Genomic DNA, 25,777 nt, shown 5'->3' with positions numbered 1-25,777 from the left:
GATTCCTTAAGTATACCATCATATCATCTGCAAAGAGTGATAGTTTTGTTTCCTCCTTGCCTATTCTAATTCCTTTAATTCCTTTCTTTTCTCTGATTGCTAAAGCTAACATTTCTAGAGCAATATTAAATAATAGGGGTGATAATGGACATCCCTGTTTCACCCCTGATCTTATTGGGAAGGCCTCTAATTTATCTCCATTGCATATAATACTTGCTGATGGCTTTAGGTAGATACTGTTTATTATTCTAAGGAAAGCTCCCCCTATTCCTAAACTCTCTAGTGTTTTTATTAGGAATGGGTGCTGTACTTTGTCAAAAGCTTTCTCTGCATCTATTGAGATAATCATATGATTTTGGTTGGTTTTCTTATTGATGTGGTTGATTATGTTAATAGTTTTCCTAATGTTGAACCAGCCCTGCATTCCTGGTATAAATCCCACCTGGTCATAGTGTATTATCCTGGTGATCACTTGCTGTAATCTCCTTGCTAATATCCTATTTAAGATTTTAGCATCAATATTCATTAGCGAAATTGGTCTATAATTTTCTTTCTCTGTTTTTACTTTGCCTGGTTTTGGTATCACCACCATATTTGTGTCATAAAAAGAATTTGGTAGGACTCCTTCTTCACCTATTTTTCCAAATAATTTGTATAATATTGGAATTAATTGTTCTTTAAATGTTTGTTAAAATTCACCTGTAAACCCATCTGGCCCTGGGGATTTTTTCTTAGGGAGTTCATTAATAGCTTGTTCAATTTCTTTTTCTAATATGGGTTTATTTAAGGATTTTATTTCCTCTTCAGTTAACCTGGGCAGTTTGTATTTTTGTAAATATTCATCCATTTCATTTAGATTGTCAAATTTATTGGCATACAGTTGGGCAAAATATTTCCTAATTATTGCTTTAATTTCCACTTCATTGGTGGTAACATCACCCTTTTCATTTTTGATACTGGTAATTTGGTTTTCTTCTTTCTTTTTTTTAATCAAATTAACCAATATTTTATCTATTTTATTGGTTTTTTTCATAAAACCAGCTCTTAGTTTTATTGATTAATTCTATAGTTTTTTTGCTTTCAATCTTATTGATTTCTCCTTTAATTTTCAGGATCTCTAATTTAGTGTCTAATTGGGGATTTCTAATTTGTTCTTTTTCTAGCTTTTTAAGTTGCATGCCCAATTCATTAATCTCCTCTTTCTCTTTTTTATTCATGTAAGCATTTAGAGCTATAAATTTTCCCCTAAGCACTGCTTTGGCTGCATCCCATAGATTTTGGCATGTTGTCTCATTATTGTCATTGTCTTGAATAAAGTTATTGATTGTTTCTATGATTTGTTGTTTGACCCATTCATTCTTTAGAATGAAATTATTTAGGTTCCTATTGATTTTCATTCTATTTTTCCCTGGCTCTTTCTTACATGTAATTTTTATTGCATCATGATCTGAGAAGGATGCATTTACTATTTCTGCCTTTCTACATTTGACTATGATGTTTTTGTGCCCTAATACATGGTCAATTTTTGAAAATGTGCCATGTACTGCTGAGAAAAAGGTATATTCCTTTCTTTCCCCATTCAATTTTCTCCAGACATCTATCATGTCTAACTTTTCTAGTAATCTATTCACCTCTTTCACTTCTTTCTTATTTATTTTTTGGCTAGATTTATCTAATTCTGAGAGGGGGAGATTCAGATCCCCCACTAGTATAGTATTACTGTCTAATTCCTCTTGTAACTCATTTAACTTCTCCTCTAAGAACTTGGATGCTATACCACTTGGCGCATAAATATTCAATATTGATATTACTTCATTATCTATAGTACCTTTAAGTAAAATGTAATTTCCTTCCTTATCTCTTTTAATGAGATCTATTTTTGCCTGCACTTTGTCTGAGATAAGGATTGCTACCCCTGCCTTTTTTACTTTAGCTGAGGCATAATATATTCTGCTCCAGCCTTTTACCTTTACTCTGTGTGTATCTCTCTGCTTCAAATGTGTTTCTTGTAAACAGCATATTGTAGGGTTCTGGTTTTTAATCCACTCTGCAATTCGCTTCTGTTTTATAGCAGAGTTCATCCCATTCACATTCACAGTTATTATTACTGACTGTCTATTCCCCTCCATTCTATTTACCCCCTTTGTACTTTTCCCCCCTTCTTTCACCCTATTCCTCCTCACGGACGTTTTACTTCTTACCCCTGCCTCCCCCGATCTGCCCTCCCTTTTTATCACCCCCCTCTCTTTTCTTTACCCTTTTCTCCCTTGCTTTTGTCCTCCCTTCTATCAGTCCCCCCTTTCCCTTCCCCTTTTGTTTCCCTAAAGAATGAGTTAAGTTTCTTTATCCCAATGAACGTATATGTTATTCCCTCTTTGAGTCAAATCTAATGAGAATAGGGTTGAAACCATGTTCCCCCCTCCTTTCTTTCCCTCTATTATAATAGGTTTTTTTCTACCTCTTCATATGATATAATTCATCCCATTCCACCTCCCCTTTCCTCTCCTCCCCATAGACTCCCTTTTTATCCCCTTAATTCTTTTGTATCATCACATCAAAGACAATTCATATTTATACCCTCTATATAAAGTCCTTCTCTCTGCCCAAATACATTTACAGTTCTTAAGAGTTATGAGTATTATCTTCCTGTGTAGGGATATAAACAGTTTAACCTAATAGGGTAACTTTTTTTCCCCCTCTGTTTACCTTTTTAAACTTCTCTTGAGTCTTGTATGTTGAGATCAAATTTTCTATTCAGTTCTGGTCTTTTCACCAGGAAAGATTGAAAGTCCCCAATGTCATTAAATGTCCATCATTTCCCCTGAAAGAAAATGCACATTTTTGCTGGGTAATAGATTCTCGGCTGCAATCCAATCTCCTTTGCCTTCCGGAATATCATATGCCAAGCCTTGCAGTCCTTTAATGTTGAAGCAGCCAGGTCCTGAGCAATCCTGACTGTGGCTCCATGATTTTTAAATTGCTTCTTTCTGGCTGCTTGGAGTATTTTCTCCTCCACCTGATAATTCTGGAATTTGGCTACAATATTCCTTGGAGTTTTCCTTTTGGGGTCTCTTTCAGGAGGTGATCGATGGATTCTTTCAATGATGATTTTATCCTCTGATTCTATGATATCAGGGCAGTTCTCCTTAATAATTTCCTGGAATATGGTATCTAGATTCTTTTTCTGGTCATGGCTTTCAGGCAGTCCAATGATTCTCAAATTGTCTCTCCTCAATCTGTTTTCCAGATCAGTTGTCTTTCCAATGAGGTATTTCACATTTTCTTCTATTTTTTCATTTTTTTTATTCTGCTTGACTGATTCTTGGTGTCTCATGGATTCCTTATCTTCCAACTGTCCCACTTTAATTTTTAAGGCATTGTTTTCTTCAGTGAGATTATGCACCTTTTTTTCCATTTGGCTAAGTGAATTTTTTAAGGTATTGTTTTCTTCAGTGAGATTATGCAGCTTTTTTTCCATTTGGCCAAATGAATTTTTTAAGGCTTTGTTTTCTTCAGCTTCCTTTTCCAAGCTGCTGATTCTTTTTTCATAGTTTTTTTGTTTTGCTTTCATTTCTCTCCCCATTTTTTCTTCTACCTCTTGCAATTGATTTTTAAAATCCTTTTTGAGCTCTTCCAGGAAGGCTTTTTGTTCTTGCGACCAATTCACCTTCCCTTGTCAGGCTTCAGATGTAGACAATTTGAGGCTCTTGTCCTCATCTGAGTTTGTGTTGGCTTCTTCCCTATTGATACAGAAGCTCTCAATGGAGAGGGCTCTTTTTTGCTTCTTACTCATTATTGCAGCTTATTTATTTATTCTTTAAGTTGAGGTCTGCTCTGGGGGCACCAGGGTCCCTGTTTTGGGCTTCTTGTGCAGGTGTATAGGTGCTGTGTGACCGGGCTTTTACTCTGAGGTCTTTATGGTGTGTGGAGATGCCCCGCCCTGCACTTCCTTTATGATTGTGCTTGGCCAGCCAGGCGCCAGACCCCGGCGTCTGATCCCGCCATTCGTGGCCCTCTCGGCCGGTGCAGGTAGGTTTTTCCACTGTCCTTCTTGGCCACCAGATTTTTGAACCAGGTTCCGGGAGCCTCAGTTGTTCGGCTGTGGCCCGCAGCTCCTGCTGACTTGCCCCGACCCCCTCGGCGCTGGGTTGCTGCCCTGCACTGGGCCTCCCTTTTGCCCGAGTCAGACCGACCTTTTCCTGAAGTCTTCTAAATTATCTCTGGTTGGAGGACTGTGTCTCTCTGTCTCTTTGCAGGTTCTGTAGTTTCAGAATCCGTCCAGAGGCTTGATTTAATGTTCGTTTTGAGGGAACAGAAGGAGAGCTCAGGCAGCTTGCTGCTTCCTCTCCACCATCTTGGCTCCGCCCCACCAATCATGTAAATTTAAAAAAAAAAATTCTTATTTTTTTTAATTTCCAAATTCTTTCCTTTTCTTCTTCTCCTCCTACCTCATTGAGAAGGCAGGCGAGTTAATATGGGTTAAAATATGTGCAGTGATGCAAAACACATTTTCATATTAGTCATTCTGTGAAAGAAAACAAGACCCCCACCAAAAAAGAAAAGAAAAGTGTGCTTCAATTTGCATTCAGACTCGATCATTTCTTTCTTTGGAGTTAGAGAGGATTTTTCATCGTGAATCTTTTGTAACTATCACTGTATTGCTGAGAACAGCTAAGTCATTCATAGTTGATCATCATACATTATTGTTCTTTCTGTGTACTGGTTTTGAAAGAGACCAAGGCAAAATGAATTTGAAAAGGTATCCAGAGCGTAAAGGGATTTAATGTCAAACCAGTATTATACTATTGTTGGAGTAGTAAGCTATTGCTTTTTGTTTTTGTTTTGATTTTGTTTTGATTTTTCAAAGAGACAATGGAAACATCTTGGGAGGGGAGTGATAAGGTCAGACAGTGCTTTAGGGATTCCAATTTGGTAGCTATATGGAGGATAGATTAGAGTTGAAAAGTATAGGAAGAACCAGTTAGGTGTCAATTGTAAGAGTCCAAATGAGAGGCCTTAATAAAAGTGATGGCTATGTGGATGAATACCATAGGTGTTGTGGAAAGAGTATGAACAAAACTTGGAAACTGATCAGATGTAGAGAATGAGGGATATTGATGCAGGAAGGATGAGTGAGGCAGTAACACTGAGTAACTGGAGGTATGACTGTACCACCAGTAGAAACAGTGAAGCTAGACGACATAAAGGGCATAGCAAAAAAAAACTAATGAGTTCTTTCTTAATGTTTGCTAATTTCCAAAGAAAAAAGAAACAAAAAAGAAAATGTGTTCTATTTGGGGTATGTGGAACTTGAGAGGCTTTTCATTTTGTGCTAAAGGGCCATTGTTGAATTAAGACTTGAACCTCCCCAAGAGAGACAGGGGCTGGCTACACAGATGTTTAAGTCATCCTTTGAATTCATAGGAACTGAATGACCTCAGCAAGTAAGAAAGAACAAGAGAAGTAGACCCAAGTTTGAACCTCGGGGTTAGGAAACAGGTAATATGGGATTATTTAGCACAGGGAACTCAGAAAAAGAAGACAGGCAGATATAAGTAAAATGAGAAAACAGTATTACAAAAAGTCAGAGAAGCATTCCAAGAGGAGAAGATATTCAACAGTTTCAGATGCTACCAAGTGCTCATAAGAGGTTACCAGATTTGTCAATGAGGAGAGTAGTGATAACTTAGGAAAAAAAGCTTCAGTTGCATGATACATTAGCAAATCAGATTGCAAGGGGTTGAAATGTAAATAAGAGAAAAAGTACAGGCAATGTGTATAGATAGTTTTTCTAAGAGATAGACTACAAAAGAGAGGAAAGATATAGAGTGGTATCTTGAAGAAATACATTTAGGACTTCTAAAGAATAATAGAGACTTGAGCATATTTATAGACAACATAGGAGTTGGTAGCTAGTGAAAGATTAAATACTAGAGATAGTGGATAATTTGAGGGATATCTGGGGTGGAGACAGGAGAGGAAACAAAGAGGACACAAATAAAAGTGAGGAGAAAAGCCACCACTTAATCAAAAGGAGGTAAAAGAGTCATTTTCCTATGTTGTATAGTGTTGAGAGATTCAGAAATGTAGAATAGGAGAGAATAGAACACTCATGTTAAATGGTGTTTTCTCAGTAAATTTTGGTGATAACTCTGCTGATGATATAGAGCAATCAAGGACAATGTGGGAGAATTAAGGAGAAAAATAAAACATTTGGAAGGCATGTTTTGATGAGTTTTTACAGAGAAACAATTGGAGTTGCCCTACTGTAGTGAGGACCCTTTTGAAATTAAATACCATAAATTTGCAGTGGACACAATCAATCAACCAATCTGGACTAAATATACAAAGACAAAAATAAGAAGCATCTCTATCCTCAAATAGCTTTCATATTATCAGAAGAGATGTCATATAAATATTTGCAATAATTTTAAATTACTTCCCTAACTCTTACTCCCACATGCAATTTGGTACTCAGATGCCTGTTACCTACAGCTCCCCTACAAGTTTGAGGGATAAACATGAGGAGTTGGGGGGGTATTCTCTTTAATAAATGCCAGTCAGAATTAATTAGCTGATTGATAATAGACAAAATAGGATAGGCAGATAGATAGATAGATGGAAAGAAAAATAGATGAATAGAGAATTATTTAGTACTATGTGCCAGGAAGAGTGCCAAGTATTGAAGATATGAATATGTACAAGCAAACAAGATAGTCTATAAACTAAAGAAGTTTACATTTCAAAGGTGGAAGACAACATATAAAATAGATCTGGATAAGAGAGTGAGAGATCGTTTGTACAGTTGGCTTTCAAAGAGTGAGAAGTCTAGAGAGTGAATCAAGTCATAAATGAGGATAAGCATGGTTTGAACCCTTCTTGGAAAATTGGTTCCTTCATCAGAATACTCAATCAGGAGACTGGTGCCTCAGGACAGAGGTTTTTTCCAGGGTGTAAACGAAGATGGTAAAGAGAAAAAGAAGGAAACTGGAGAATAAGTCAATATTCAAGTTTAATTGAGTGTGTTTATTAACATACAGGTATACCTTGATTTTACAAATTGAAGGTTTGTGGCAAGCCTATATTGAGTAAGTCTATCATCATCACTTTTCCAACAGCATGTGCTCACATCATGTCTGTGTTGTATTTTGATAGTTCTCAAAATATTGCAAACTTTTCCATTATTATCATATCTGTTATGTGATCTGTGATCAGTGATCTTTGATGTTACTATTTTATTTGTTTTGTGGTACCACAAACCTCATCTGTGTAAGAATTTGGGGTCAAATTAATCATGAGTCATCCCAAAAGAATTACAAGACTCAGTGATTCAGTTTCTCAAGTTTTATTGCAATACTGTGGGTGAGCACAGGGAAAGAACCAGAATATTGGAAAGGTATCTGTCCCATAAGGAAAGGAAAGACAGTTATATTTATAGTATGGATAAACTGATTATCAGTCTCATTATAATAATCTCCACCTTAGGGAGGTACAGGGGAGGGCCTGCCCTTCTCATTATAATATTCTCCACCCAGGGGTGTTTCAGGGGAGGGCTTATCTTAATTTGGGGTTCCTGGGGTCCTATGCCAACCCCTGAGGTGGGTACCTTTTTCAGTGGAGGTGTGTTTTTGTGGTTTACACATCACAAAGTGAATCTGGGTACAAATTTACCCTTTTCTGCGCATGTCTTTTTCTGATTCTCATGGCTAGTTTCAAAATATAATCATTTTTCTTTAGAATTTCTATAACCTTGTAATTTTAGTCTAAGGTCATCATAGCCTATCTCCCTCTGTTTCTGTTATGGGCACTGATTTCTGTGGGTATGAGAACTTAGCATTTTGACTTGTAAGTTATCCATTAACTGGGGTCTGACTCCCTTTTAGAGCTAATATCTGAATTAGAGTTTGGGTCTTGGGTTTTTCTATTAATCCTCTTTTGCCTCCTACATCAAGATGACAAACAATAAATACTGTTGTGTGTTCTTACTACTTCCACTGACCTGCTCTTCTCCCATCTCTCTCTCTCTTCTCAGTCATGTCTATGCCAAGACAAAACCATATTGAAAGTAGGCCAATTAATAACACTATAATGGCCTCAACATGTTCAAGGAAGAATCAATCAATGAGGAGAATTTCATTTTTTTTATAAGAAATTGCCACAGCCACTGAAAACTTCAACAACAATCACCCTGATTGATCAGTAGCCATCAATATCAAGACCCTTCACCAGCAATAAAGATTGTAACTGGCTAAAGGCTCAAATGATAGTGTTTTTTTTAGCAACAAAGAATTTTGTAATTAAGGTATGTACATTTTTACTGTTGTTTACTTAGTAGACTATAATATGGTGTAAACATTAGTTTTACATGCACTGTGAAACCAAAAAAATCATGTAACTTGTTTTATTCCAAGATTTGTGTTATTGTGGTGATATGGAACCAAACCTGCAATATCTCTGAGTTATGCCTGTAGTGTACAGTAAGATGAGTTCATACAAAAACAATCCCCCATGCCCAAAGTCTTAGAAAAATGTTTCCACAAATGTAACATATGTGTGTGTATGTATGTGCTCAAGCATAAAGAACACATGTTGCAAAGCTCCTATCTTGCCTTGGATAAAAAGTCCTTTTTCTCTCTTTGTGGGTGGAGTCTTCAAGTTCTCCTGAAGTGTGTATAGTTCTCTGATAGGCTCCCAGGGTCAGGCCCCATAATATCCTAAAGACCTCACCAAAGGGGTCACATTCCTTGAAACTTCCTTTCCTTTACATACCTAGTTTTTCTCTTTTATCTTCAGAATGAATGCAGTGTGTTACTGGTCTAGTGTTTCTGATGATATGGCCAATTGGGTTGGGGGAGAGGGAGGAGGGATGTCACTGTTTCTCTAATCTTACTCCCCCACCCCTCATTTGTTACCATCTGGTTATAGGTGCAAGCTTCTGTCTTTTTAAATTCTCCCAGAGATTAACTTTCAAAGTAATTGCTAAAATGTGCCAGTTAAAATCACCTTCCTTGACATACATTGGCCTAGAGGTATAACTAATTCAACCAATCCCAATATATTTCATCATCTGGTTTTATCCAATTGTTTGAAATATTTTACTCTTTCTCAACCTGATTAAAAAGGTTATTTGCATTGTTTAAAATCTTCTGATATCTTCAAGAAACATATATATATATATATATATATATATATAAATTATTTAGACCTATCTTATATCTTTAATAGATTACCTAGCTTGTTCAAAGTGTTGTTAACACCAGATGCAACTTTTAGGGCATTGAGCATCACATTAGTTTCATTCGTTGAGGGTAGTTTATGAAACATTCCTCTTATATACAAAATACATAAATAAGCATGGGAAGTAGACCTGTGATTTTACTGGTAAAGGGGACTAGCATGCAGTTTCATAAATTCTCTGGTGTTTATAGTCTTAAAAAACTCCCTAGTGGACTAAGAGGTTAAATGACTTTCCCAGGGTACTATGGCCATTATGTGTCAGAATGGGGCTGAAATTCCTGAACTTTTCTCATTCCACTATGCTATGTTTCCTCATGGCATATAAAATATAGTAAAATAGATTGATAGATTACAAACAAATTAGGGTAGTTTTGAAGGGATATAGCAGAAGCTGAGGGAGGGGATAAGGGAAAGGGTCGTGTAGAAGGTCAAGCTTAAACTAAGATTTGAAGTAAAGTACTGATGTGACTCTAAGAGGCAGAAATCAGAATATAATCTGGCATGGTTACATCTATATAAAGGCTATTTATTTTATTATTATTATTTTTATTAATTATCTTTATACTTTTTAACACTGATCAACAAAAGGTTAATGAGAGAAAAGAATATGAATGAGTCATGGAGAATCAGAACAACTGAATTTTGTGTTATTAATTCAGCTACTGTTGTAGGGGAACACCTACTATGTGCCAGGCATTGTGCTAAGTACTTTACAAATATCATCTCATTTGATCTTAACAACAACTGTAGGAAGTAGGGTTATCCCGTTATAGTTGAGGACATTGAGGCAAACAGAGGTTAACTGACTTGCCTAAGATCATACAGCTAGTAAGTGAGGAGGATGGATTTGAACTCAGGTCTTCCTTACTCTGAGGTCCAGCACTCTATCCACTATCTAGCTGTCTCAAAGAGAAAGAGTCACTATTCGACTGCAAATTTTAATGAGATTTCACTGAACAGAAAAACAAGCTGAAAAGATTTGTAACCTTATTGCTGAGGGCCCTGCCCTCATGCTAAAGGTACACATTTTAATCAATCCATAATATGTTTTGACTGTTTTGTTGTTGTTTTTAATGCTTCATTTACTATGTATACAATGTGTTGAAAGAGTTCTTCTCTTTTTCTTTTTTCTTTATTTTTTTCTTTTTCTTTTCTTTTTTTTTTTTCTTTTTTATTTTGGTGGGGTTTTGAGGTTTACGTGACTTGTCCAGGGTCACATAGCTAGTAAGTATCAAGTGTCTGAGACTGGGCCAGTGTTTTATCCACCGTGCCACCTAGCTGCCCCCTCTCTTTCTTTTAATATCTGATGGCAGTCAATTTGCCACATCAGTTTGTCTTCTATTGTCTTCTTCTTCCTACCTGAACTCACCACTTGTCCTCAGTGGCATCTTTAATGTAAGTCATTACTAGGGATATGTTTTAAATAGATGCTCTAACCATACATTTTTCTATTACTCCTTGGGCTATCTACAACTGTGAATCTCCTGAAGTTCTGGTATTTCTTGATCTACAGCCTTTTGAGTATTCATTTCATCTTTACTCTTTCTTTTACTTTGGTATTTATTTTGACCTTTTCTCTAATCAGTTGATGATCTGACTATATCCAGGTACCTGATTCTGAAATTACTTCTCTAGCTGTAACAAGCTCTTTCCTGTCTTTTAAGATACATACAGTTTCCTTTTTGTGATGTCATTCAGGGCTCAATATGATTGGCATCTGACTCTTGAAGAACAATTTCATAATATTCAGTCCTGAAGTTTATTTTTAAGAATCTGCAAATAATTGGCCATTCTCAAGTCTCATTTTTACCATAATTTTGCTGCCCTACACTTTTGCTACCATTGCATTGATGTAACTGAATCATTCAGAGCAGGGGGCATATCTTTACTTTCTGTATTTGGAGAATCTTGTCAAATTTTTTCATAGATTTCCATTTCTTTATCCTCTGAAGTCACTATTGACATAGAAGTTGTATTTATCTTTGTGGTGGTCTGTTTGCTGATTTTGCATGCTGCCAGATGAGATGAATAAGTGTCCCATGAAATGATGTTACTTGGGTTGACAATGAAATTAATTCAAGCAATTTCTTCATTCATGTCTCTGAAGAGAACCTGTGATCTCTCCGTCCATTTAGCTTCAATTTCCTTATGCCTGATTTCATTTATATCAAGAGTTTCAAAATCGTTATAGTTCACTTTCTTGCATTCTCAAAGTTAAATTTATGTTTAATTAAGATTTTTTAAAAAAATGATCTTTCTCTCCTTCTTCCTCTTTTCTTCCTTTCCTTCCTCCCTCCCTCCCTTTCTTCCTTCCTGCTTGCCTGCCTACAACTGTGATTTCAGTTATCTAGGGAACTTCTTTATGAGGAATCTTTATCTACAAATTAAGATCAGGTCCTACTCTGGAACTTTTTGTCTGAGAGAATTGTCTGGAGCCCTGAAGAGGTTACATCATGTTTCCTAGGTGACAGAGCCAGTATGTTTCAAAGGTAGGATTTGAATCCAGGTCTTCATGACTCCAGGGCCAGTATTCTATTAACTTGTCATGATTACATACAATATATGTATGTTTATATGCTAGTATTTATCTAGGTGTATATACATGCATGTATGTGTTTATCTCCAGAATTTATAATCCCCAGACAAATAAATGCTTATTGGTTGATATGCCTCCATTACCTTTTTCTACCACTCTATATTATTAACATGGAACTAGAAGAGGATACAGAATCATAACCCAGTTGGGCCTCTGATTATTCTATACCTGAATAACATGACAAAAGTCTAGTCAGAACTTCATAAAATGTCCAATTTAAATGTCTTCCTAGTCTAAATCCAATGAACAGTTCCTCTTCATTGCTCTCTCATAATGGTATATCATGGTTTTTCATTTTCAAAGAGGACCAGTGACATCACAAGGTGATGTTTTGACTTGTAGGTGAATTAGATTTAAGGGAAGCAGAGGTGCACAAAGTTGTCAGCCTCCTGCTATCTTCTTGAGTCATTGAAATCCAGGGGCAAGACAAAATCAGAACAACTGGCAATGGCCCAGTACACAGTGGATGATATTGGTATCTTTGATAGGTGGCCAAGTTCTAAGTGCTTCACAGTGCCTGCTTTCAGCCTCATTCATGTCTGTTGGAACAAATTATTCTCATTTCCCCATTTCACCAGGGAAAGTTTTCCCATGCTTGGGGTAGATATCCCCCTAACTCACCAACAGGTCTGAGGACCATCAGTTCACCCTCAAGCTGGTTTAGGCCTTCTACTGAGATGATTTTACTGAGGTGTGGCTGCTGTGCCTGCTACAGCTTCTTGGAGCCACAGGTAAGAGTTGGGTGAATCAAATGAACACCTAAGGTGGATGAGAATCCCTGAATAGGGCTCTTTAAGCCTTCACACAAGTGGTGCTGGTCCTCCTAACCACTCCATATAGGTAATATATATATCCAATTATATCATGCCTACTCGACACTTGGGCTACCATTCCAGTGTCATTCTCTCTCTCTTTTATACTAAATTATCTCATCACTTATTTGTTCTACTCACACAAAATGACATAATCAAACCTCTCTATATATTATATAACTAACTAGCTGCTCTTCTACAATAATGGATACACTTCTTCCAATCGAAACAAACTCTCATTTATCTTTTTTCTTTTTTTTTCTTTTTTTTTGGTGAGAAAATTGGGGTTAAGTGACTTGCCCAGCTAGTAAGTGTTAAGTTTCTGAAGCCAGGTTTGAACTCAGGTCATCCTGAATCCAGGGCCAGTGCTCTATTCACTGTACCACCTAGCTGCCCCTAACCAACTATCAAACATTCAACACAAATGCTACCTCTTTATTCATGTTCCTTCCTTCCTCATAATCAAACCGTAATGGGGTCAACAGCAACCTGACACCATTCCTTTTTAATTTTTCAAATAGCAAACATTTATTTTAGTTCCCACTCCACTTTCTATATAGAAAAACAAAATACAACAAAACCTTTTGTAATATGCATAATCAAGCAAAACAAATCCCCACAGGCCTCCATGTTTTTTAAACCCGAAAGAAGCTTCTAAGGAAGAACTGTAACGTATTTATCCCTATACCCTTGATCACACAAATGTTTCTACTTTTCCAGCATCCCAATATATGAAACATAAGACTGAAAATCTTTTTTTTTGTTTTTTTTTGCTGGGCGTTGAGGGTTAAGTGACTTGCCCAGGGTCACACAACTAGTAAGTGTCAAGTGTCTGAGACCATATTTGAACTCAAGTACTCCTGAATCCAAGGCCAGTGCTTTATCCACTGTGCCACCTAGCTGCCCCCTACTGAATATCATTTTGGAATTTTTTGTGTCTCATGGTTCAAAATGGTAAAAATAAATAAATATATAAAATTATAAGTTTGGGAAACCTCCTATTGATAAGCCTCTGTGTGCATGAATACAGGTATTTTAATTATTCTTAAAACATGGTGCCAGACATAAATCGATTCTAAAAAAGCTTTGTCATATTAATGAATTTTGAACTCCTGAGAAAAGCATTGATATCAGCTTGCACTCACCATATTATTATTATTAATTATAATTATAATTATTATATTATTTTTCATTTCTAGAGAACATAAAAATGTTCTAAGAAGGGAAGAGGGAAACTAAAGCATATCTTCTTCGTGCCACTATAGCTCCTTCTGTTCAAAGCTGCAGGAACATTCAGAAATGTCTCCCTAAAGTATCCTTTCATCACATCCTTAGAATTTATGATTCTGCGATTTGTGCAAGAGGCTTTTATTAATTAGCTATTTTTGATCATAGGGTTTTGAATCCTCAAACTATAATTCTTTCATGATCAAATTTCTGAATAAAACTATTTCCATCATCTCTCCTCACCTCTTATTCATTTCAGGTGCTTACAATCTGATTTCCAAAGTCAGCACTCAAATGACATTGCTTTTTCTTTAAAGTTACCAAAGACATCTCTTTTTAAAAAAATGCAAACCGTGTGTGTGGAGGGGGGCAGCTAGGTGGTGCAGTGGATAAAGCACTGTCCCTGGATTCAGGAAGACCTGAGTTCAAATCAGGACTCAGACACTTGACACTTACTAGCTGTGTGACCCTGAGTAAGTCACCTAATCCTCATTGCCCACCCCCCCAAAAAAAAATAATACAAAGTGGGTTAGTACATTTGACATCACCTGTATTTCCCATTGTGTTCCTCACCTCAAATAGCTAATCACTATAATAACATTTTTTTACAAGTTGGCAGTGGGTAGCTAGGTGGCGCAGTGGATAAAGCACAGGCCTTGGATTCAAGAGGACCTGAGTTCAAATTCGACCTCAGACACTTGACACTTACTAGCTGTGTGACCCTGGGCAAGTCACTTAACCCTCATTGCCTTGCAAAAAACAAAAACAAACAAAAATAAAATTAAAAAAAATAAAGTTGGCGGGGGCAGGAATGGGGGACTAAAGGAGTGGAGCAAAACCGATCAACAAATTACACAAAAAAATCTGGCATATGAAGTGTTCCATGCCCATATAATCTCTCACCTCCACAAAGATGACAGGAGGTATCATATTGTCTTTTGGGGGCAAAGTTGGTCATTACTAGTTTAGAGCATTTGATTTTGTTGTTGTTTCAACAAAACATCTCTTAACTGCCATCTAAGCACCAATTAGTTTGGTGTTTAGAATACAGTTAGTGACAAGGATGGTAAATATTATTTCATTGTTATAGGTAACTCTTGGTTGAAGAAGTTTACTCTACTAATGCAAGAGAGCATCTTCTCTGCAACTTTTATCCTTATAGAGTTATCTAGATAAAGAGAGATTAAATTAGTTACCCAGAATTCATAATCCAATATTTGTTAGAAATATAACTTGAACCCAGGATTTCCTGGTTCTGAGGCCAATGTTATATCCACTGCAGAATAAATACAGTTTATTATTGATCCCATATTCAACATCCTGACTAAGGTTATACTTCATTCATAGAGATTTTAGGAGCCTGATAAGTTTTGCAAGTTATCCTGAAGTATTAGTATAGGACATTTGTAAAGGAAAAGTATATAGATAATTAGGTAAATTCATAAGTCACACTCCTATATTAAAGTTATATATAATTTCTTCTCCTAGTTTGCAATCTCTTGAAGGATTGAGAATGTACTTTGTTTCATCTTGGCATGCAAAGTACTTTGTAGTACAATACAGAGGAGGAAACTGAGGCTCAGAAAGATGCTAAATGTCAGTCAGTATTTAGGATCATAATATTTAGGAGTTCAAAGGGACCTTAGGAGTCAACAGTGAGATACCATGATTTTCTCAGGTTGCACACACATAGTGTAATGTGTTATTAAGGGATTCTAGGGATTCTTTAATGGATATTATTAGTCTTTGAATTGTTTGTAGTGGAGGAAAACCACATCTCCCCCTAAAACCAGTTTCAGTGTCTCCTCAGGAACAAAATACTGAGCCAGTTGGACTATGTGTGATAAATCTCATTGGCATATGCCTAATCATTGGGTATATGAGAGAATGCCCACAAGGAGACACACTGAATAAAACAAAGGGACTATTTCAAACTTTGACATTCCCTGTGTATCTACAATTGAAAAGACTGGATTTAGCTCTGTTAGGCTGCTATAATGGACATCTTTTCCTTTTGGTTTTGATTATCCCTAAAATTCATCCCTAGGTAAAAATCAACTCTATAACAGCTTTCCCTGTATGTATTCACTTTTTAGCTCCTGAGAACAGGCTTGAAGTGTACTTTAACTCACTTCTATTTTATTTTTCTCTTTCATTTCCAAAGAACACAAACAGTGCCAGGATGGGAACATGGCAATTAAAGTATGTCCTCTGTCAGCCACTGCAGTACCCAGGGATATAATCAAAGCTGAAGAAAACTGTAGAAACAGTTCCCTGATGAACATTTTCGACACCTTCTTAATTTATATTTATTATTTTTGGATTTGTGCTTGAGCCTTATATTAAAATGAGTTATTCATGACCATAGGACTATTTAAAATCCATGGGGGGATGGGAAAGGAAAACAGTTTATATGTTTTTCAATGACCTTGAAAGGAGAAACAGCTGTTTCAGTCACATTCAGCCTGATGATGGGTTTGCACATAGATCTCTTGGGTTGATGAGCTCTGCCTTCACTTGCATTATCATCCTACTCTCAGAAAACTCAGGGGAAAGCTGTGGGGAATGTATTATTGAACTACCTAAAGAGGGAAATGTCATGAAATAATATAACATGACACTAACTGATTACATTCACTAATTAACTGCATTCCATAATTTCTACTGATAGTTATGAAATCATTTCCCCATAACATCAAGCCAAGTCCTTGCCCTTGCCACTGAATGTTGGAGTTTAACACTTCATTTACATCTGTCTTTGTTTTATTAATCATTGAATCATACAATATTAGAACAGAAAGGGACCTTAAGCACCACCTAGTCCAATCCCTATATTTTACAGATGAGGTCACTGAGGTTAATATTACCACTATTTTGGAGTATTGTAGTGTTGCAAGTAATAAATGCAAGCTTTGAATACTATCTGAGGGATTGGTACTTTTCATATACAAAGATAGCCCTACTGACTAAAATTAGTAGATTCTACATTTTGAGTTGCCTTTTAGAATAATAATATTCATAAGGAACAGGATGGTAGTTAATAGAAGACTGATCTTGTTATCAAGAAGAAGTGGGTTCAAGTCCTGAATATTATATTTTTGCTAAGTATCTTGGGCAAATCACTTCACCTACCTGTGACACCAGACAACCTTCTAAAACTATTAGTTACAAACATTGCTAATTAGTATCAATTGAAGTAGTTTCCCATTAAAGGAATTCACAGGTTTTAAATCTTTGCAGTGAGGGTGGAATAAGGGCCAAGGGATCTAAAACCTGGTTCAGGATTATAAAAAATAATAATGAAAGCCACACTATATTAGTAAAACAATGTTATTATTATGGTGTAAATGATATATAAATGGGCGCTTATGCTTATAACAGTAAGGATGACCCCTAGGCAGTGGGTCATTTAGATTGAAGACATCTTAGCATCATGGGATTGATCTGGGTGGAAACTTGACTGAACAAGACCAGATAAGTTCTTTTTATATGAAAATGAATTCTTAGTTTGGGAACCAGCTCAAAAATTGGAGCTTGCTTTAGCAATAAGGGGTTATAACACATACACACACAGACACAGACACATATGCATACATACATGCACACATACGCTTACAGAAAATAAGAGAATTTTCCTGAATTCAGGTAGAAAGCACTAAAATGTTATAACTGAGAAATACTACCCCTCTCCCCAAACTTGTCTTCAGTAAAATCTCCTACTGGTCATACAGGTCTGGAGGGGAATAAAAGTCCATGAAATCCATGAAGTCTTCCTTAATATTCTCATCTATAATTGAATTCTAATTTTTAAAACATTGTATATCTATATGTACCAATTATATTTATTTATCATAACTCCTATATTAAAGTTATATATAATTTCTTCTCCTAGTTTGCAATCTCTTGAAGGATTGAGAATGTACTTTGTTTCATCTTGGCATGCAATGTACTTTGTAGTACAATACAGAGGAGGAAGCTGAGGCTCAAAAAGATGGTAAATGTCAGAGTAAGTATTTAGGATCATAGTACTTAGGAGTTCAAAGGGACCTTAGAAGTCAACAATGAGATACCATGATTTTCCCAGGTTGCACTTGGAGTAAATAGCTCTGTTGGAAACTGAATCCACGTCTTATTTCATATCTAATCTATTTTTTTCTATGCCATGCTACAGGACCAACCTTTTTGTTCACAGTCACCCTTAGGAACAATGGTGTACTCCTACATAATGATCAACCTTTCATTTTCTAGACACAAAATATTGTTACATGTTTCATTCTAATCAATTTAGCTAACACACTATTGACAAGTAATACAGGGATGGATAAACAATTTTTTTTTAGTTCCATTAAAGTCCAATTAGCATTAAGGAGATGTCATAGTAAAGTTCCAAATTCATTCTTGCTCCATGATTTCCATTTCAAGTATTCTGAATAAAGATAAAAGTTCTTTAAAACAAAGAAACATACCTTGCATTCTGAAAATTAAATAGACTACTTTATATAACACAAAAATCATTAGAAAAGATTTTGTCATCACAAAAATTAAATATTTTTTTATATAAAAATTAAGTTGTCTTAAAATCCTAGTTCTTTGGAGAGAATTTTAGGGGGAAATAGAATAAACTGGTCAATCATTTTAAGTAGTAATAGATTTTGAGCATGAACTGTTTTTTTTCTTGAATGACCATTTTACTAGTTCTGCTTTTACTTAAAAGGAAGTCAATATAATATGGTCTCTTTAGAAACCAAATCAAAAGTGTAATGCACCATAGAAAATGTACCAATTAATTTGGTTATTTTTCTTTAATAGGTCTCTTTTGAACTTGACTCATTTTAACTATGCCCCCCCATTCTTGTCTCACCACAAGTGACCTCAAAGTCATAATCATTATTGTTGTCATTAGAATTCAATCTAATTTTTCATACATGCAAAGTTTTTTGGTCTTAATAGATTTCTATGATGTGGTATATCAGCTGTGAAAGTCCTATTTTCATTTAAAATTTCACATTCCTTGCATGATAGCTAACATAAGAAAGTGAGGTCTCATTGAAATGTGACTTCTGATCAATATTTCAAAACTATAGATCTCTGCTTCTGGAATATCAAGGCTAGATTATTTCCTTCCTTTTGTGTTACAGACCTTTAACTTCATTTGTTTCTTCACATATCATATATGTTATCTTCTAGAGGATTTAACAGTAAAGCTTTCATTAAATTTATAACCTATCTTCTGATAACTGAGCAAAGGTTGCCTACTTTAAGCTGATTCAAACAAACTTGTTATTATTTGACAGCTGGATTGTGGTCATGGCCTCTTTTGAGTTCCCTAGAAACAGGTATTTCATTGTTTGTTTTCCAATCCTTCCTTTTGCTGTCTTTTGTTTCCCCTTTTCTGCCATTCCTCCAATGCTATTTAAATCAGTATGGACTGGCTAACTATATTTCCCTCACTATCATAAGATGTTCTCTCAGATATCAGTTTATAAAACCTATTCCTGGCTAGGTATCTCTCTATAAATCACCTAAGAGTAGTCTTCCTATTTCTAATAATAGGGAACTTATCATTTCCTATGGAATTGCATTTCACTCATGAAGAGCCCTAATTATTAGGAATTTTTTTCCTTCTATCAATCCAAAGTTCACCTTCCTGATATTTCCAAACTTTGATACTAGTTCCACCAATTTTTCAAAGTCAATAGCTTATCTAAACAGGCAATGGGAAACTACTTTGTCCATCTGTCTAAATAGTCAATTATCTGATTATATGCAGACATGCATGGGCACATGCACACACACACAGAGCTGATTCTGAAATAAATGCCATTTCTAAAACCAGTTGCGTCTTTTCAATAGAGACATTTACTTTTACTTTTACTGTTTGGTGATTGATTCATTCACTATTCCCTGCCTCTCTTCTTAAAGTATTAATGACTTGTTGGCATTAGGTTTCAGGGGGTAAATAATTTCTTTAAATTAATCTATAAATACAAACACTTGAAAGAGGAAAATACAACAGTAAAGGACAATATTGTAAAGTATAGAAAATGAAAATTATAAGAGTTTAGGGAAAGTTGAAATTACTTCTAGTTGGGAAAATAAGGGAAGGCTTCTTGGAATATGCTTTGTGTTGAACATTGAAGAATGGGTGGAATGTGGAAAGGGGGAGAGAGAGCAATGGAGGGGAGGGAAATAATACATTCAAAATCATAAATCCAGGAAAATACTAGGCAGACTCATTAGGAGAGTGATTACACTGAATTGACTAGATTAGAGAAAGAAACAAAACAAGCATTTAAGTGCCTACTATGTTCCAAGCATGTTCCAAATATTATTTTACTTGTTCTTCGCAATTATCCTGCAAGGTAGTGCTATTATCTTTATTTTATAGTTGAGGAAACTGAAGCAGATAAAGCTTAAATGACTTGCCTGGGGTCACAGCTAGAAAATGTCTGAGGCAGGATTTGAACTCAGTTTTCTGACTCTGTGCCCAACACCCTATCTACTAAGTCATGTTAATGCCTATGCCTTAATGAGCATCATATAAATGATAACTTGGGGGTCCTCATTATAAAATTCCCATTAACTGAGATCCTATCCCTTCTCAGGAAGGAAAACAACCATTAACTCTTGGCAGATTCATGACAGAGGGAGCACAAATTTTTTTGTTTGTTTTAGGGCTCTTTATCTCTTTGTTGTTTATCTATTGTGCATATATGTGTATGTCTAAATATGCATGTTTGATAGTGTGTATAGGCAGTACATGTATGTATGCATTTTGGGGGGCTTTCTATTTAAATTGTTGTTGTTGTTTGTTCTTCATTCTAGAAAAGGAGCATGACATCAGGAGGTGATGTCATGATTTGCAGTGAATTGGATTTAAGTGAGGGAGGGCTCTGCAAAACCACAAGCCTCACTCTTTCCTCCAGAACCATCTGGGTCCAGTGGCAAGATATACACCAGGACAACTGGAGATGGCCTTAACTTGTCAAGCCAGGGATGTTTTAATTTCATTTTATTATGAAACTATATTTTGTTGAGGAAGAATTTAGAAATCCCCTTTCAGCATTTTTTAAAATGATTTAATAATAACCCCCTAAAGGAGGGGGGTGGGGAGGGAAAGAATAAAACCTGGCTGATACTTGAGTGCGGAATGTTTGAGCATATGTTCTATGCCTAAAATTAAAAAAAAATTCATCCTGAGTTTTTCCCCATAAGAGTAGTTTGTCTCCCTAAGCATAAGTTCCTGGTGGTCCCTCTGTGTGATATAATAAAGTTGCAGCAATATGTGGCTTCAATATGTGCCTGAGAATTAGTGATATTGTTTAACTGGAGAAGCTAGAATATGGTGATTAGGAACATTCTCTCTCTGATGGAGTGAACAGCAGGATTTCTCCCTTCCCCTGGAGGATTTTCAAAGGGGAGAGAGAGAGAGAGAGAGAGAGAGAGAGAGAGAGAGAGAGAGAGAGAGAGAGAGAGAGAGAGAGAGAGAGAGAGTCATATTCATTTTTCTATCTCCTGAAGAATCCACCTCCATCCTCCAATGGTAACACTTGTCAACTTACATTATGTATCTATATGATACAGAATTATAAAGCACAGCCATTAGTAAGAAAGTCACGAAGAAACTTTCCTATGTGGGTGGCATTAATCACAAATGATAATAATAGTTCAGTAACAAATGCTTATCAAGTCACAGTCATTGTGGAAGAAAAGGAAAGTTCTATAACTTTATAGAAAGAGTGGGGAAACAAATGCTAACTGTACTTGTGTGGAAAGTAATCTGTTTCCTAACCTTCCCAAAAGGATAAAGTAGAAATTTTATTCCTTTCTCATAATCCTACATTATTTGAAAGAATCTTATGCTGCTTTAAAAAAAATATTTTCTAAAGGGGCAGCTAGGTGGTGCAATGGATAAAGCACCAGCCCTGGATTCAGGAGGACCTGAGTTCTAATTCGGCCTCAGACACTTAACACTAGCTGTGTGACCATGGGCAAGTCACTTAACCCCCATTGCCACACCAAAAACAAAACAAAAGCAAAAACAAGCAAAAAAAATGTTTTCTAGACTAACAGGATTCTTCATTAATTTGTATGTTTCTGAATGGCTTTTTTGATGATGTCCTAATCCCTATTTACTTCATTTGAATTGCTTTCACATGGCTGGGAGTGGGGAGTGAACAGGAGGATACCTGTTTCACAACCAAAGGCAAATTAATAAGATCGTAATTCTAGAGCTAAGACCTTAGAGGTCTTCTAGTCCAATTTTCTCATTTTACATATAGGAAAACTGAGACCAAGGGATGTTAAGCAACTTGCCCAAGGTCATAAAAATGCCTCCTGCTACTGGCTTCACATTATTCCCACTAGAAAACACTTTTTTTTTCCTTTTCTCTTGGCAATTCCAGTATTTTTTTTTTGGGGGGGCATTTCTGGTCTGGCTTTATTAGAAGTAAGGAGATTAAGAATTGGGTGAGGCTTCAATGGGAAAGGATAAAATGGGCCTAACTCTAGGGCAGAGAGATTCTTCAGGGGAGGAGAGGAAGAGGGAAGAAAAATGTGATGGGCAGTAGGCTGGGGGTCTGGACTCCAAGGGGAGGGGTGTATGGCAAAAAGCTAGCAGGAGAGGGCTTAGAAAGGAGCTTACTGAGAAGTGTGAGTGGCCATCATGGCCAGTTTCAGTTGCTTGTAGGTGACAAACATCACTACATTCCAGGAGCCCAAGTGGAAGAAGGAAGGCATGAACTCTTTGTAGAAGGGTTGGGGTCCCTCTTTCCGGAGCATGGTGAGGGCACAGTGGCCAGCACTGGCATACTGCCCCACAGCAGAGTTAATATATCTCATCTTGACCATGTCCAAAGGGGAGGAAATGATGGTGGTGCAGAAACCAGCTCCAAAGGCTGATGTGAAGTGGCATGGAATGTCATCAGTCATGAGGTGGGCCTTCAGGAGGGCATCTTTGATGAGATCATATGTCACCAGCTCAGCACAGTTGATGATAGCATTGGGTGAAGTTCCTTTCATTAGGCCCTGAAGCCTCTCCTCTCTGGTGATAGTCTTATAGGCATCCAGTGTACCCTGATATCTCCAGCTGCCATCTGCACGAGACTGGTCCTGGAACTGTACCTTCACCACATCTGTGGTTTGGGCTACGGCCGCTGCCAGTGCCACTATGGTACAGCCTGCCAGGAGGCGGCTCCCGATGCCCACATGCTCAGATTCCTTGGTGTAGAACTGCTTGACAGAGTCATAGAGACGAATGCGGACAAAGGCAAAACTCATATGGCGCTGCAAGCCAGCCACCAGGATGCCAGGGCCCTCAGTCTTCACCATGGTAAGAATGGTGCCCATGACATCCTGATACTGTGCAGTGGCAGAGGAAGCTCGGTTAACACCCTGGCTCTCTCATTGAATCTGCAGTCAGACTTTGACTGTGTCCAGGGGGAAGGTGATGAGGTCAGTTATGCAGGCAGCAGTGCCAGCCCCAAGGAACTTGATGGTGGCTGTTGGGGGTACATCTGTAGACTTAAATACAACCATGATTTGACACTGATTTTCTGATACTTCCCAGGAGGCAGGAGAAATGGTAAGATGGCCTCTAGTGATTAAGATGAGATAGAGGAACTCTGCCAGAATCCTGACTTAGAGGGTCATACAATGATGGTACCTTGATCAAGCTTCTATAAAGGTGTCCGGCTCTTCAAAGTTGCTCACAGCAACCATGGCCCACTTCCCTTGATTTTCCATAGAAAGAGGAGTTAGAAGAATAGACTATAACTAGATGTTTCAATGAGTTGTTATTGCTGTTGTTATTTGTCTTTTGTTCTCGAAGAGGACCATGACTACAGGAGGTGAGGTCATGACTTGCAGTGAATTGAATTTAAGTGAAGGAGGGCTGTGCAAAGTCATCAACCTCATGCTCTCCTTCAGAACCATCTAGGTCCAGTGGCAAGATATATATCAGGATGACTGGAGATGGCCCCAGATGTTTAAGGCAATTGGGATTAAGTGATTTACCTAGCTAGTGATTGTCTGAGGTCAGATTTGAACTTGGGTCCCCCCAACTTCAGGTCCAGTGCTCTATCCAATGTGCCAAGAATGGATGTTCAGCATGCTAGGCAGATTCTTCTTGATCTGTATACATTACATGGGTACCAATGGAACATTTAGACTATTCATTTATTATTCTTTATTCTTTCTATTTGATTAAGTGGTGCTCCAAGTAGCCTTTCTAAGGAGGGTGTTATATAGTTAAACTGAGAGGCCTTATATGTCACTTCAGTTCTATCACTCATATACATTAAATAGATTACTGAATATTAGGTTTTAATACCATGTTAATCTTGTATTAGAACCTGGAAACCTACGAGCGTTTTAGGTATTAGAATCACCATAAATCAATACCTATACTTTCTACCTTTGTCAGAGTAATAAATATGGATAGCTAGCTATGTATCATGTATTATAGATAAAGAAGTCATAAATGGGACAAGCAACAAGAGAAGTCTGGGCAAGGATGGAAATGGATCAGGCCCAGTAGATGACCTGGAAATTGGGCAATCAAAGCAGAACAGGGAGTCTGAAGTCAGGTAATTAATTCAGACTGACAACTAAAGAATGATCTATACTAATTACTATTTAAAGTATCAGAATAGCCTTTCCCTAAAGATAACAGCATTCCCATTCCTCCCTTCAAAGCACCCCTAAGGTGCTACTTTGTTGTGAAGCCTTTTCTGAACCTCCAGCTAAAATTATCTCCCTCCTCAAAATTTCCAAAATTAATCTTTCAACTGTTTCATCATGTTCTACCTCATATTATATATTATATAGTATATTGTATGTGTATACAAAAATGTATATATACACATACATATTTATATACATACTTACACACACACACATATATATATATATATATAATATGTCTCATATTTGAGTAGATGTGATATTCATCCTTAGTAGAGTAACTTCCTTGTAAATAAATAGTGTTTCATTCTTTGTATTTGTATCCTCAGGGGCATATATGCTTTGCCCATAGTAAACATTGAATTAATATATGTAATGAGAAGATCAGGGCGGTCAAATGACTTGCCTGTAGCCAAAACTAGTAAGCATTAACTTAGAATTAAAATCAATCTAGGAGTTAACTCCAAGTCTAGAACCTGAAATTCACCCTGACATTATGAAATCTGAGAACCTTTCCCACTCTAAGTTCAAGATGCTGTAGGGAGAGGGATTAGGACTAGACTTATAATTCAATGGCAAAGGGAATTCCCAGATAAGGAGTTCCCTATACTGATGCAGGCTGGTGCTTTCTCTGCAATGATTAGTTTTAGTTGAGAAAAGAACAATGACAGCTTCAGTGACTTATCCAGCATTATACATCCATTATATATCAGCTCTTCCTGGCCTCAAGGCTAAATCTCTATCCACAATACAAGGCTTTCCCCTGCTTTCACAATTGTACACTGTTTTACAGTTTACAAAGCACTGTCCTCATAGAAAATCTCATCAAGTTTATTAAATTAGTTAATCAATAACACCTACTGGCTATGTTTAATATCAAATTGAGAAATAATCTACAATGTGTCCAGGAGTTGGGTCATTTCATTTTTTTATCCTTGGGTTCTAGTAAGGTCCTTAATATAGAGGAGACATTTAATAAGCGCTTATTGAATTGAAGGAAAATGAATTCTCAAGGTATTTGAGCATGGACAGGTTCACAGTCTTGAGGCTGCTGGTTGCAAAACCAGGGTATTTGGAAGGCATGGACACAGGATGAATTGAAGTAAGAAAACTAAGTATTATAAAGTAAGCTTGAGGGCAATGTAATAGGAAGTGGGCTAAATGCCGAGTTCTAAGATGTATTGAAACATTAGTGTTGAAACAAGCTATTATAATGATTGCT

At 36.7% G+C, this 25,777-nt stretch overlaps 1 protein-coding gene across 1 annotated transcript; it reads right to left on the bottom strand.

Moving 5' to 3' along the window:
• Positions 1–22,512: 22,512 nt before the first annotated feature.
• Positions 22,513–23,409, bottom strand: LOC122743346 (mitochondrial uncoupling protein 2-like). Its single transcript, XM_043988222.1, is given in 1 exon segment — positions 22,513–23,409. A coding segment is annotated over 1 exon segment (897 nt).
• Between the last annotated feature and the right edge of the window lie 2,368 nt (positions 23,410–25,777).

Source organism: Dromiciops gliroides, chromosome 2 (assembly GCF_019393635.1).
Source record: "Dromiciops gliroides isolate mDroGli1 chromosome 2, mDroGli1.pri, whole genome shotgun sequence".
NCBI lineage: Eukaryota > Metazoa > Chordata > Mammalia > Microbiotheria > Microbiotheriidae > Dromiciops > Dromiciops gliroides.
The sequence above is the reverse complement of the archived record's forward strand: the minus strand, read 5'-3'. Positions and strand labels throughout refer to the sequence as shown.